This window comes from Giraffa tippelskirchi, chromosome 3, assembly GCF_054371585.1.
Source record: "Giraffa tippelskirchi isolate mGirTip1 chromosome 3, T2T-mGirTip1v1.2.pri, whole genome shotgun sequence".
NCBI lineage: Eukaryota > Metazoa > Chordata > Mammalia > Artiodactyla > Giraffidae > Giraffa > Giraffa tippelskirchi.
The window spans coordinates 5,493,070-5,506,065 of NC_137277.1; the positions used below are offsets into that span (position 1 = coordinate 5,493,070).

Sequence of the window (12,996 nt, forward strand, 5' to 3'; positions counted from 1 at the left end):
GGCAAACGGAGAGCCAGCCTGGAGGGGAGCGGAGCGGAGGAGGGAAGGGGGGGGTGAGCTGAGCTGGTGGACAGCTCTGCATGGTGCCCGTGCCTGGGGGGCTCACTGTTCATAATCAGCGCTCATCCAGGGCTGATGGCCACCAGCGCCTCTGTCAGACTGTCTCTGTAGGTGAAAGGCAGCAATGACCTGATAAACCATAACCCAGATAAGCTTTGGTTCTGATAAACCAGAGCTCGGTGCTTTTTAAGTTGAGTTTGGGACAACTAGTAAAGAGACCTTTCAGTTCAGTTCAGTCGCTCAGTCGTGTCCAACTCTTTGCAACCCCATGGACTGCAGCACGCCAGCCCTCTCTGTGGATCGCCAACTCCTGTAGCTTGCTCAAACTCATGTCCATCAAGTCGGTGATGCCATCCAGCCATCTCATCCTCTGTTGTCCCCTTCTCCTCCTGCCCCCAATCTTTCCCAGCATCAGGGTCTTTTCCAATGAGTCAGCTCTTCATATCAGGTGGCCAAAGTATTGGAGTTTCAGCTTCAACATCAGTCCTTCCAATGAACACCCGGGACTGATCTCCTTTAGGATGGACTGGTTGGATCTCCTTGCTGTCCAAGGGACTCTCAAGAGTCCTCCAACACCACAGTTCAAAAGCATCAATTCTTCGGCGCTCAGCTTTCTTTAGTGGAGGCCAAAAGGAGTTGTGTGGGGACTTCCTGGTGGTCCAGTGGTTAAGAACTCGCCTTGCAGTGCAGGGGACGTGGGTTTGATTCCTGGTCAGGGAACTAAGATCCCATATGCCACGGAGCAACTATAGCCCCTGCCCTGCTACTACTGAGCACACGCGCTGCAACTAGAGTCTGTTAGCCACAACTAAGATCTCACATGTGGCAACTAAGACCTGATGCAGCCAGATAAATCAATCAATAAACAAATGATTAAAAAAACGAGTTGTGTGGCTGAAGCGGCCAAGTGATGCAGAGTCGGGCAAGATCCCCCCGAAGCTGGGGTTCCCAGATTTTCTAAGAAGCTGGGCTGTGCAGTGCTGGCCCCACGTCTCCTTGTCTAGAAATTCCTCTTGGCTTGCTGCTCTGTGGGGCTTCATCCCGGGAAATGCTGTCCCAGGGGAATGTTCAGGGGGAGAAATGTTCTGTTTTGTTCCCCAGGAACAAAAGCATGCTCAGGGTTTACGGCGGTGGATTTCAGGGGCCAGACTCCCTGGGTTGGAATTCTGAGCCCTGCTGTTAACTAGGGGGTGTGGGAGAATGGGGGGAGGCTACTTGGGAAAGTTATCCCACCTCTCTCTGCCTCAGTGTCCTCATCTGTAAAGTGGGGCCAGGATTACTGTCACAGGCTCCCATGGAGAAGGTTCAGTGTCCAACACCGACGTCACTCAGAACATTCAGAACAGTGCCTGGCAGGAGGCGAAGCCCTCACACGTGTTACTAACTCGTGTAGGGTCACATGGGGTGACCTTGACGTGGAGCCCTGGTCTATGGGGACAGAGCTTAATGCCTCTTCCAACTCGCCCTGAACCTCAGGAGGAGCCCCTCATTCCCCGACTTGGTGGGCAAGACTCCTTAGGTCTGAATCCCAGAACCACCCCAGGGAGCTGTGTGACTGGGTGAACTCGTAACCTCTCTGAGCCTCAGTTTTCTTAGCTGTAACTTGGAAGAGTAATGTGTCCTTTGCGGGGTTATACAGAAGAAAAAAGGTAAAATGCTTGGCACATGGCAGTGCTCGATAAAGTGTTTTTTAACTCCTCGTCATGGAGAACATTTGTTTGTTTGGCTAAGATTGATGACCTTCTCTAAGGGGGCTGGGGGTGAGCCAGTGGATGCCCGCTTCTGCAGGGTGATGAGGCCGAAGGAGATGTCCTACCCCCGCCCCCCACACTGGTAGGAGCCTCACCATCCAGCGGAGCCACAGGCTGGTCTCACTGGCCGTGCGCAGGGTCACGTTGGCTGGGGCCATGTCAGGGGGTGCCTGGAGGGTCTGGATCTTTCTAGAAGGGTGGCTGGGTGGGCTGGTGCCCACGATGTTCACCTGGCGCATGCGGAAGCTGAGATGGGGGGACAGAGGCTGAGCACAAGGGTGAGGGCAGGACCCCAGGGCCAAAGCCCACTGCTGTCTGGGCAGCCCCTCCCCTTCGTGCCCCGGTACCTGTAGTAGGTGAAGGGGTTGAGGTCGGGCACCTCCATGGAGCGGGCATCAGGCTCGTTGGGGAGCTGGTGGATCAGCTGCCACTCCTCTCCCTCCCCAACCACGCCCACCTGCAAAGGGAGACCCCCTTAGAACCGGCCAGCCTGCCAGGCTGAGCTGGGGGTGCTCCCAGCCCCAGCTCCTGGGATTTGCAGCCCGGCCCATGGAAGGCTTTGACACAAACCGCAAGGCTCACCTGGAGGGCACCAACTGGGGCCCCCTTCTTTCCAGGCCCTTAGACATGACTTCAAGGGTGACCCCGAGCCCGCCTGCATCAGAATCTCATGGGAACCTTATTACAATACAAACCCATTCCTGGGCCCTGCCCATGAAAGCCAGTCAGAACCCCTGGGGCTGGGACCCAGGAGCCTGCTTGTTTAGTAAGTAAGTTTCCCAGGTGATTCTCCTGAACACCCGGCATGTTTCTAAAACCCCAGCGAGGGGATTCCCTGGTGGTCCAGTGGCTAAGAATCTGCCTGCCAATGCAGGGGACACGGGTTTGATCCCTGGTCTGGGAAGATCCCACGTGCTGCGGAGCAACTAAAGCCCATGCGCTTCAACTACTGAGCCTGGGCCCTGGAGCCCGCGAACTGCAGCTACTGAGCCCGCGTAAGGTAACGACTGAGGCCCTTGCTCTAGTGCCGGGGCTCCACAACAAGAGGAGCTACCGCAGTGCAAAGGCTGTGCACCATGACTGGAGAAAGCCCATGCAAAGCCACAAAGACTCGGTGCAGCCAAAACCCCAGCTAGATCAGAATTTCTGGGGGTGGGATCCAGGCACTGGAATTTCTGAACGCTCCCCTGGTGCAGCCAAGCTGAGAACCATGAGTGCAAAGGAAGCAGCTGGTCATTTCTCTGGGCCAGCAGGTCGCCACCCTGACCAGTGTGTGTGTGTGTGTGTGTGCGCGTGCATGCGTGCAGGCGTGTGTGTACAGGTGAGGCGTAGGGGAACTGTGGACGCTTTGGTGTACCTGGCCTTCTGTACCTTGCATATGGAATTCACACTGATGTAAACACACACAGAGTTTGCTCTCAAGAGCATGGCCAACGTGAGGGGCAGGCTGCCCGCTCTCCCCTCCACAGGCTGTACCTGGGCCTCCACCAGCCAGCGGGAGATGGAGGTCTTCCCATCGTAGCCTGGCTTGAACTGCAAGGTCACGGAGCGTGGGCCGATGTTGGAAATGCCCAGGTTGGTGGGGGCTCCGGGGAGTTCTGGAAAAAGGAAACAGGGCAGGAAGGGAGATTAAGAAGAAGGTCCTTCCACATTGAACAGGGCTCTCTGGGCACGGAGGGGGCTGTGGGTCACATGCTTCCTAGAAACCTCCTCCAAGGAGCACAACGGAGGCCTCACCGCCCCCCTCCCCGGCCCCCAACACAGCCTTCCATCCTGCATCCACAGCTTGCTGTGTTCAGACCAGGCACAGAGGCAGGCTCGGGGCCGAGAGAACCTCGGGGCCATGCAACAGGGGCTAGGCTTCCTGAATGAATCCTCCTCTCCATCCACCCATAACCCACGACAGCGCTCCCCAAACGATACTGGCTGAGGGAGATTCGAAGGAGGGGTGAGGAGAAGGAGGAGACCTTGTATCCTGACCAGCAACCTTGAGGTTCAGGATGAACAGAAAGAGCTCAGACTCCAGGATGGGACTGGTCTGCCGCTTCCGACGCTGTGTGTCTTTGGGCAAGTTACTTAACCTCTCTGTGCCACAGTATCTTTCTTGGAAAAATGGAGATGATAATATCGCCTACCTCAGGGTCACTGTGTGTGTGTTAGTTGCTCAGTTGTGTCCAACTCTGCGACCCCATGGATTGTAGCCCACCAGGTTCCTCTGTCCATGGGATTCTCCAGGCAAGAATACTGGAGTGGGTTGCCATGCCCTCCTCCAGGGATCGTCCTGAGCAGGGATCGACCCTGCATCTCCTGCACTGAATACTGGAGTGGGCTGCCATGCCCTCCTCCAGGGATCGTCCTGAGCAGGGATCGACCCTGCGTCTCCTGCACTGACAGGCAGATTCTTCACCATCTGAGGCACCAGGGTTGTTGGGGGGATTCAGTGCATTGATGCATGGAGCTCTGGGCTGGGTGAGCCCTACATCAACAGTCAGTGGTGCTTTAAGTTTTCAAGTAATTTAATAATTACATAGTGGCTAGGATGGTAAGGAATCTGTCTGCAGTGTGGGAGATGCAGGTGCAATCCCTCGGTCGGGAAAGATGCCCTGGAGAAGGAAATAGCTAACCACTCCAGTATTCTTGCCTGGAGAATCCCGTGGATAAAAGAGGAGCTGGGCGGGCTACAGTCCATCGGGTCACAAAGAGTCGGACACAGTTGGGCCACAAACAGCCTCCTTCTTTTCACTGTTATTATCACGTGGAGTTGGCTGAAGCCCAGTTATCTCAACCATCCCGGCGGGTGGGCAGCTCCAGGCATTCTGGCCACATCACACAAACAGACTCACAGACCCAGATGGGAATGCATGGGGATCCCCACAGATACAGATAGGGAAACTGAGGCACAGAGGCTGACTTGCTCAAGGTCGCAGAGTCTGGCAGAAGCGGGGCTGAGAAGGGGCCTCAGCTTGCTCTTTAAACTGGGGGTGAGATTATTCGCATCCTGCTCTACCCCGCTCCCAACACACATTCCCACTAGTCGGAATCCCGTTTGGACTCTTTGGGTGACAGTGAGAGTTCTTTCCCTGAGTCACAGATCCCAGTGCATGATGCAGAGCCTGGTGTGGGGATTCGGGGTGGGGGGCAGGGGCGGAAGAGAGAGGGTGGGGGCCCGCGGAGTCTGGGCTCCCCTGAGAGCCAGGTGAGGAACGGCAGAGTCCACCCAGCCTTGCCATCATGAGCGTGAGGCCGGCCCTGGGGTGACCAGGGACCAGAGACCCCAGGGAGAGGACGGCTGTGTGGGACGGAAGCGGCCGCCATCAGGAGGAGAGAGGGCAGGAGTCCGGTGCTGGTGGCAGGCACCCACCTGGAGGCACCCCCGAGGAGATGGTGGAGGCTGACACCTGGCCCTGGCCCTTGGCGGTCATAGCAGCCACCTCGATAGTGTAGGTGGTGAGTGCGGTGAGCCCGGTGACGCGGTACTCCAGGGTCACGTTGGGCAGGTAGTGGGTCACGCGCGTGTTGGTCCGGTTGTACTCCTCCCAGGAGATCCGGTAGCCTGGGGAGAGCCCGCAGGGCGGCATGAGCTCGGCTGCGGTGGCCTCAACCTTCTGCTCTGCTGCTCACGTCCCCAGGAGTCTGGCGGTTGGACACGCGCTGGAAGCAAGGTGCCTCCGGGGGAGGTGGCAGCCTTGTGGGTGGGGGCCCCTCGCTGTGTGGGGACTGCAGCCACGGTGAAAAGCTGGGGTGTGTCACAGAGCAGAGGGGCTGAGAACCTCCTCTGAGTCTTCTCCAAGAAAGACTGGTCTGCTGAGAGGCTCTGGATGGACACCAGGTCAGCGGCAGGGGGATGGACAGGATGACCCTTCCCGGCCCGTCTCACTCCCGGGTCGGCAATGCCGAGGCGCCTACCTGTGAGGATGCCGTTTCTCTCCCCTGGCTCCTGCCAGCTGACCTTCAGCGAGGTGTCCAGGACGTCACTGAAGCTCAGGTGTCCCACAGGCCCAGGCACTGCACCCCGAGAAGGCCCCCCACCCCACCCAAGGCCAGTTAGAGCCAGAGAGAGACCACTGTCTGCAAGATGGCCCGTGGGGCTCCAGGGGCACCCCCAGGCTGGAAGACAAGAGTGGGGCTGCCCTGTGCCTGGAGCGCTCAGCGTGGCCCACAGGGCGGGGTGGGGGGGTTGCGTAGGGAGTAAGGGGCAGAGGGAGCCGGGACCGGGGGCTGCCTACCATCCTCATGGGTGCGCACCAGCTGGGGGGTGCTGCGGGGCCCGTCCCCGGGGGTGGTGAAGCACAGCACCGAGGTGAAGTACTCCGTGAACTTCTTCAGGCCAGACACGAAGCCCACGTGGATGCTGTCTTGAAAGTTGGGCCGGGCGGTCACCATGGTAACCTCCTCTTCCTGCTCCGGCTCCCAGGCGATGAGCTGCAGAGAGGCCAGGCACTCAAGCAGGGCAGCAAGAACGGGCTGGCAGAGGCCCAGTGCTTTCCCAGAGGTTGGGCCACGGACAGTGTCCAGGAGCCCAGCTCCCTAGGGTCCCTCCTCCCAGGGAAGGGAGGCCGTGCTGGTACCCACAGGGCCCTGGAGCATCTGTCCTCTGGGAGTTCACTCTGGGGTGCTTTTCCATTCCCTGAGTGACTTACTCTAAGCAAGGCAGCCAGCAGGGTGCTTTCAACGAGTAGTCTCTCACTCAGTCCCCACGGCAACCCCATAGGGAGGGACTTGACCAAGACTGTCTACATAATTTGCAGATCCAGAGCAAAATGCAAATTGAGACCCCCTTGTTTAAAAACTGTTAAGAATTTCCAGAGACAGCAGCAAAGCATTGAACCGAATATGGAGTCCTTCTGAGTATGGAGCCCCGAGTGACTACATAGGCACGAAGCCAGTCTTGTTTTTCACATGTGATGAAACAGGCTCAGAGAGGCTAAGTGACTTTGCTATATCACACAACGGCTAGAAGCTGAGGGTCTTTGTTTCCAATACCTGGACTCCTTTGTCTTTCTCTGTCTGGGCTAGGGCAGCTCTCCCCTGGAACTTCAGTGTGTAGCTAACTCTAATCCTTTTAAACTTGTTCTGAGTTGGGATTTTAATCTTAACCATATGCTAGAGGTAGAGTGTCAACAGGAAAACCCTGTCTGGAAATTCAGCATCACTTTTCATTTAATCTCCACTCTATACAGCCCACCCAGAGCTGTATAAACTCCCTGCCTCCCCTTCCATCTCTTCCTGCCTCCTGTTTTTTAAAATTGAAGTGTAGTTAATTTACAATGTTGTGTTAATGTCTGCTGTACAGCCAAGTGATTCAGTTATACATATATATGTGTGCGTCTGTGCTAAGTCGCGTCAGTCGTGTCCAACTCTTTGCGACCCTGTGGACCATATCCCGTCAGGTTCCCCTGCCCATGGCAATTCCCCAGGAGAATTCTGGAGTGGGTTGCCATTTCCTTCTCCAGGGGATCTTCCCAACCCAGGGATCCAACCTGCGTCTCTTACATCTCCTGCAGGGGCAGGCGCGTTCTTTACCACTAGCGCCACGTGGGAAGCCCCATACATATGTACACATTCTTTTAGAATATTCTTTTCCATTACGGTTTATCACAGGATAGCGAATATGGTTCCCTGTGCTATACAGTAGGACCTGCTGCTTATCCATCCTACATATACTAGCTCACACCTGCTAATCCCAGACGCCCAATCCATCCCTCTCTCACCCTCCCTCCCCCGCGGCAACGACAGGTCTGTTTTCTATGTTTGTGAGTCTATTCTGTTTCACAGATGAGTCCATTTGTGTCATGTTTTTGATTCCACATGGAAGCAGTATCCTGTGGTATTTGCCTTTTTCTTTCTGACACACTCAGTGTGATCCTCTCTGGATCCATCCACGTGGCTGTGTCTTTCTGCCTCTTGGTCTCTTGCCCCTCACTCTTTTTTTTCTGGGCCCTTCGTCTGTCTCGAACAATGACAGCTGGTCTCAGAGATTTCCTCCTTTATTTGAAGTTGATTAAATAGCAATTAATGGTGAAAAGCAACACGGGATGAGTTTTAATAAGCCCGGGTATTTATAGACATAAAACAATACCATGCCAATGTTTCCTGATTAACTCACGCCCATAACAATGCTTAATCTGCTCCTTTTCATGGCCGCCTGTTTATAAAGGATGTTTGGAAATTTAATTGGTATTGTGAAAAGATAGCCAATAGCAAGTTAATTAGACATTAATTAGACCCTAAAAATACTAATCAGAAATACTAACTGGCATTTAATAAGTATGTTAAATACCCTCCTTATTTCGGTTATCTTGTTTCATAGCAATTAAAGTGCTGAACTTCTTTGGAGTAGATGAAGAAACAAGTTTGATGTTTTAATTTAATTTAATTAATGTAAATTCAAATTAATTATGCCGTTAGAATTAATTGTGCGGTGTATTCTCCAGTAAGTGCAAAATCTAGGTAAATATAATCTTACTGGGTTTGGACCAATTATGATCACTACCATTTAAAAAAAAAGTAAGGGACAAAGAATGTCCTGACAAGTGCCTGGAAACAATATCACAGGGAACTGTCTTCAGAAGCGACACAGGAGATGTGCAGAGGGTGACGGCAGCGTGGCGTGGGGGCGTCACGCCCGGGGCAGCCTCAGACACAGGCCAGGGACCAAGATGGTGGAGGCAGCTTCAGACATCAATCCTGGAGTGTGGACCACCTGTCCTGCCACAGCTGCACCTGAAGAGGAGGGGCTGAGGGCTGAGAGGGCTCTCCCTCAGGGCCAGGGAGACAACAGAACTGTCTTTGTGCCTTCTCAAAGGGGCTGGGCTCTGGGCAGCCAGGGGGTGGAGTCTGTGCTCCATGTACACACACTGGGCCCGGCACGGGGTCAGTCCATCACCGATGACTCCCGTTTCACCATCGCAGTGAGGATGAGATGGGAATCACTGTCCTTCGCTCTTACAAAAACAAAACCAAGGGGCCTCCCTGGTGGTCCAGGGGTTAAGAATCTGTCTTCCAATGCAGGGGACATGGGTTTCATCCCTGGTCAGGGAACTAAGCTCCCACCTGCCATGGGGAAACTAAAGCCCAGCTCTAAGGCATCTACTGTGTGACCCCGGGAAAATCAGTCAACCTCTCTGAGCCTCAGGATTACAGGAGACACCATGGTCTACCCTGATGGCTGTAGAGAAAAGGGCTGAATTGATGTGTCTTGTTTCTGATGGAGGCAGTACATTTACAGGCTTGGGAGTCCAGGATAGTACATCTGGCCAGCTAGATACTTGAGTTAAAAAAAAAGAAAGGAGGGGAAATTCTCATTTTCTCCCTCCCCTCCTCTTTCTCTTTATTTTTCTATCTCTTTGCATTTGCACAGATTTGTATAAAACATCCTGGAAAGATATGTAAGAAATTAACAACAGTTATTCCCTGGAGTGGGGAGAATTTCAAGGTTGGGTGGGAAAGAACCAGGCAGATGAGGGACGGGGGTGGGAGGGGGTGGGATGGGAGATTTCTGCTCTTTTTTATGTTTGTCGGTTTTTGAATTGTGTAAATATATTTCTGGTTGAAAATTAAATTAAAAAGTAAAAAAAATAATGAGGCAATTTGGCAATAGCAGAAAAATTACATATATCTACCTTTTGACTATAAAGAAAGCTGAGCGCCGAAGAACTGATGCTTTTGAACTGTGGTGTTGGCGAAGACTCTTGCGAGTCCCTTGGACTGCAAGGAGATCCAACCAGTCCATCCTAAATGAGATCAGTCCTGAGTGTTTATTGGAAGGACTGATGTTGAAGCTGAAACTCCAATACTTTGGCCACCTGATGAGAAGAGCTGACTCATTGGAAAAGACCCTGATGCTGGGAAAGATTGAGGGCAGGAGAAGAAGGGGACGACAGAGGATGAGATGGTTGGATGGCATCACTGACTCAACGGACATGGGTTTGGGTAAACTCCAGGAGTTGGTGATGGACAGGGAGGCCTGGCGTGCTGCAGTTCACCGGGTCGCAAAGAGTTGGACACGACTGAGCGACTGAACTGAACTGAACTGAACCTTTTGACTTAGCAATCTTATTTCTAAGAATCTATTCCAAAGTTATACGTGAAAATATGAAAAGATGTACGCATAAAACTATTCACTGTAGAAATGTCTGTTACAGGAAAAGACAGGAAACAACCAAAATGTCTTCACTAGGGAGCTGGCTGACTAAACAATGCAAGATCCACATAATGGAATATAATACAGATTTTTTAAAAAGGAACATGAAGTATCTCTATAAACTCCTACAAAGTGATCTCCAGGATATAGTGAAAATAACAGCAAGATGGAGAAAGTATGTACTGATCACTGCCATCCATCTAAGGTGAGGAGACGCATTTATGCATGCGTGTATTTGTTTATGTTAAAGAAATGGAAGGGAAAATCAAACCAAAGCAACACACAAAAGAAATTAATTCTATTGGGGAGGAAGAGAGCCAGAATTCAGGCTGATTTTCTCGGAGTTAACTTTTCTTTGTAGATTTAACCTTGGAACCATGTAAATATGCTACATAATTACAGAGCAAAATTAAGTTAAAAAATCAATCCCTAACAATCAAAACCAAAATGAAACAAATGAACTTCACAGTGTATTGAGTTGTCGCAAAAATCAGAAAGAAACCCTTTCAAAGACTTTGCAGCACAGAAAGGGGTGGGGGAGCATATCCTGCTGGGATACACCCTAAAAACAGAAAGAACTGCAGATCATCTGAAACTATTTTCAGTAACCACAGTGTTGATATTGCTGTTCTGAAACTGTTGTGGGTGTTTGTGGGATCAAGTAGGTCAGTGATTCTTTGGTGTGAAAAGAATTCGATTTTCCGTATGGAGAAAAGAGAGAGAAAAGACCCACGAGATTATTTTAAAAGAAATCTGAAAGTCCTGAAATTGAATTGGAAGTATCAGTATATGTTTTATCTTTTAAAACAGTATTTTTCAGTTGTCCATTCACAGAGCTTCAAAACAACAATCAATGCTAGAACCAGGAGCACCCCCATTGCCCAGGTTCTGGTATTTGACTATCATTTAAAAGAAACAAGGGCTCCCTGAAGACGTGGCTGATCCCAGGCACGCTGCAGGAGAAGAAGGTAATTTGGGCCATCCTGTCATACCAGAGAGCAAGGAAGCTATCAAAGATTCCTGGGGCTGGGACATCCCTGGTGGTCCAGTGGTTAAGGATCTGCCTGCCAATGCAGGGGACGCGGTTTGGTCCTTGGTTCAGGAAGATTCCACATGCGCCACAATTACTGAAGCCGCGTGTTGTTGACTCCTGAAGCCTGTGCACCTACAGCCTGCGCCCCACAACAAGAGAAGCAGCCACAGTGAGAAGCCTGCACGCAGCAACGAAGACCCAGCGCAGGCTAAAGAAAAAAAGAAGGCTCCTGAGGCCACATCAAAAGAACTCACCGACTCAAAGAGGCAGGTGATGGGTCAGTTTGGCATCAATAAAAGTAATAACAGCAGTGGCTTGAAACATAACAGATGTATTAAAAATCCCTAAGGACATAATAATACTAACAACAACAACAACACAGATGCCTCCTTCTGCCCCCATCCAAACTCATCTCTCACCTTAGAAGGTGCTAAGGAACCAGTTCATTACCCTGAAAATTGTTAAGTTACGGAAGACTTGAGCACTTACCATGCTTTTCCTAGATGAACTAAAGCTTCACGTAACCAAAAAGCTGTTAAGGGAAAAATTCTTTTTTTTTTGGGGGGGGGAGTATTTCAGCTCATAAATCAAGACAAAATTATAACATTCAAGTCTCCTCCTTTTGCAACCCCTACTGAGATAACGGGCCACACAAGGACCATCAGTGGCCACTACATACTAGTAAGAGAGACTGTCGGTCTAATGAGAATGCACAGCACCATCCAGGAAGTAATATCTTGAAAAAAAAATTCAAGCCTGAATCTGATCAAATCTCTCATTCTAAATTCCAATTCACTGCAAATATAGTGTTCAGAGGAATAAATTAAATGACCCCACAGGGATGCAATCAGCCGATCCAGCCAGGCTGTGGAAAATTCTATAGGATAAATGGCTAAGTTTCTCTACAAAATAAACTAAAAAGGAGAAAAAGGGAGACAGAGAACCTGTGGGTCGACTGAAACCTAGAAAACTCCAACCAACTGCAGCTGTGTGGCTTTCCTTTGGATCCTGAGGCAAATCAACCAGCCAGTAAAGGAAATGATTTGGAGACCAGGAGATTTGAACGCTGACTGGGTATCTGATGCTATTAAGGGGACCATTGATATTTGAAGGCACCATAATGAGAATGTGGTTACTGTGGTGAGGTTTTAAGTAGAGACTTTATAATGTTTCTCTGCGGGAATATGAATGGATGGAAGGATACAATACCTGGGATTGTCTTAAAAATATTCTAGGATAGAGGCTGGAAAATAGAGGGAACGGGACTTCCCTGGTGGTCCAATGGTTAAGAATCCACCTTCCAACGCAGGGGACGTGGGTTCCATCCCTGGTCGGGTAACTAAGATCTCATGTGCTGCAGGGCAACTAAGACCTCACACAAGCCAAATAAATAAATAAGAAAAAAGTCGAGGGAACACGCTGGGCCATGTGTTGGTAACTGTTGAAGCCAGGGTGCATTATGGTTTTATCTGGTCTAAATGTCTCCTCTCTAATATTGTAGATATTTGAAGTTTTTTCACAATTCAAAGGGGTAAAAGGTCCCTTCCCACTGAAGGATGGAAGAGACAAACACGGCTTTTTCTTCTCCCCGTGACACTGAAGGTGGAAGGAACAAGAAGCAAAATCCCACCTGTATCCATCTGCACTTAGAAAAAGCCAGTTACAGTCATTATTTTACAATTAAATCATATGACACTTTATTTTTAATGCAAGGCAAGGTGTAGGCTCTGGAGTCTGAGCTTTGCGGTTACTTGGACTTTGAACAAATTACCTGTCCTCACACCTCAGTTGCTTCCTCTACAACATGGGGTGATGGGAACGTCCCTGGTGGCCCAGTGGCTAAGAAGACTCTGAGTGCCCAATGCAGGGAGCTGGTCAGGGAACTAGCTCCCACATGCTGCAGCTAAGAGTTCACACGCTGCAACTAACACCCGGCACAAATCAATGTTTAAAATAAAATAAAACGAGGGACTTTCCTGGTGGTCCAGTGGTCAAGACTTCCAATGCAG

The 12,996-nt window shown here is 51.0% G+C and overlaps 1 protein-coding gene across 1 annotated transcript in view; it reads right to left on the minus strand.

The window, feature by feature from the left end:
* SDK2 (sidekick cell adhesion molecule 2) overlaps positions 1–12,996 on the minus strand; it is a 268,402-nt gene that overhangs the window by 48,443 nt on the left and 206,963 nt on the right. Inside the window, exons 19-24 of the mRNA XM_081581340.1 lie at positions 6,038–6,233; positions 5,718–5,816; positions 5,173–5,364; positions 3,288–3,409; positions 2,159–2,268; positions 1,907–2,057 (exon numbers count right to left, since the gene is read on the minus strand). Of these exons, the coding sequence (XP_081437466.1) occupies positions 1,907–2,057; positions 2,159–2,268; positions 3,288–3,409; positions 5,173–5,364; positions 5,718–5,816; positions 6,038–6,233 (870 nt within the window). The remainder of the gene's footprint in view (positions 1–1,906; positions 2,058–2,158; positions 2,269–3,287; positions 3,410–5,172; positions 5,365–5,717; positions 5,817–6,037; positions 6,234–12,996) is intronic.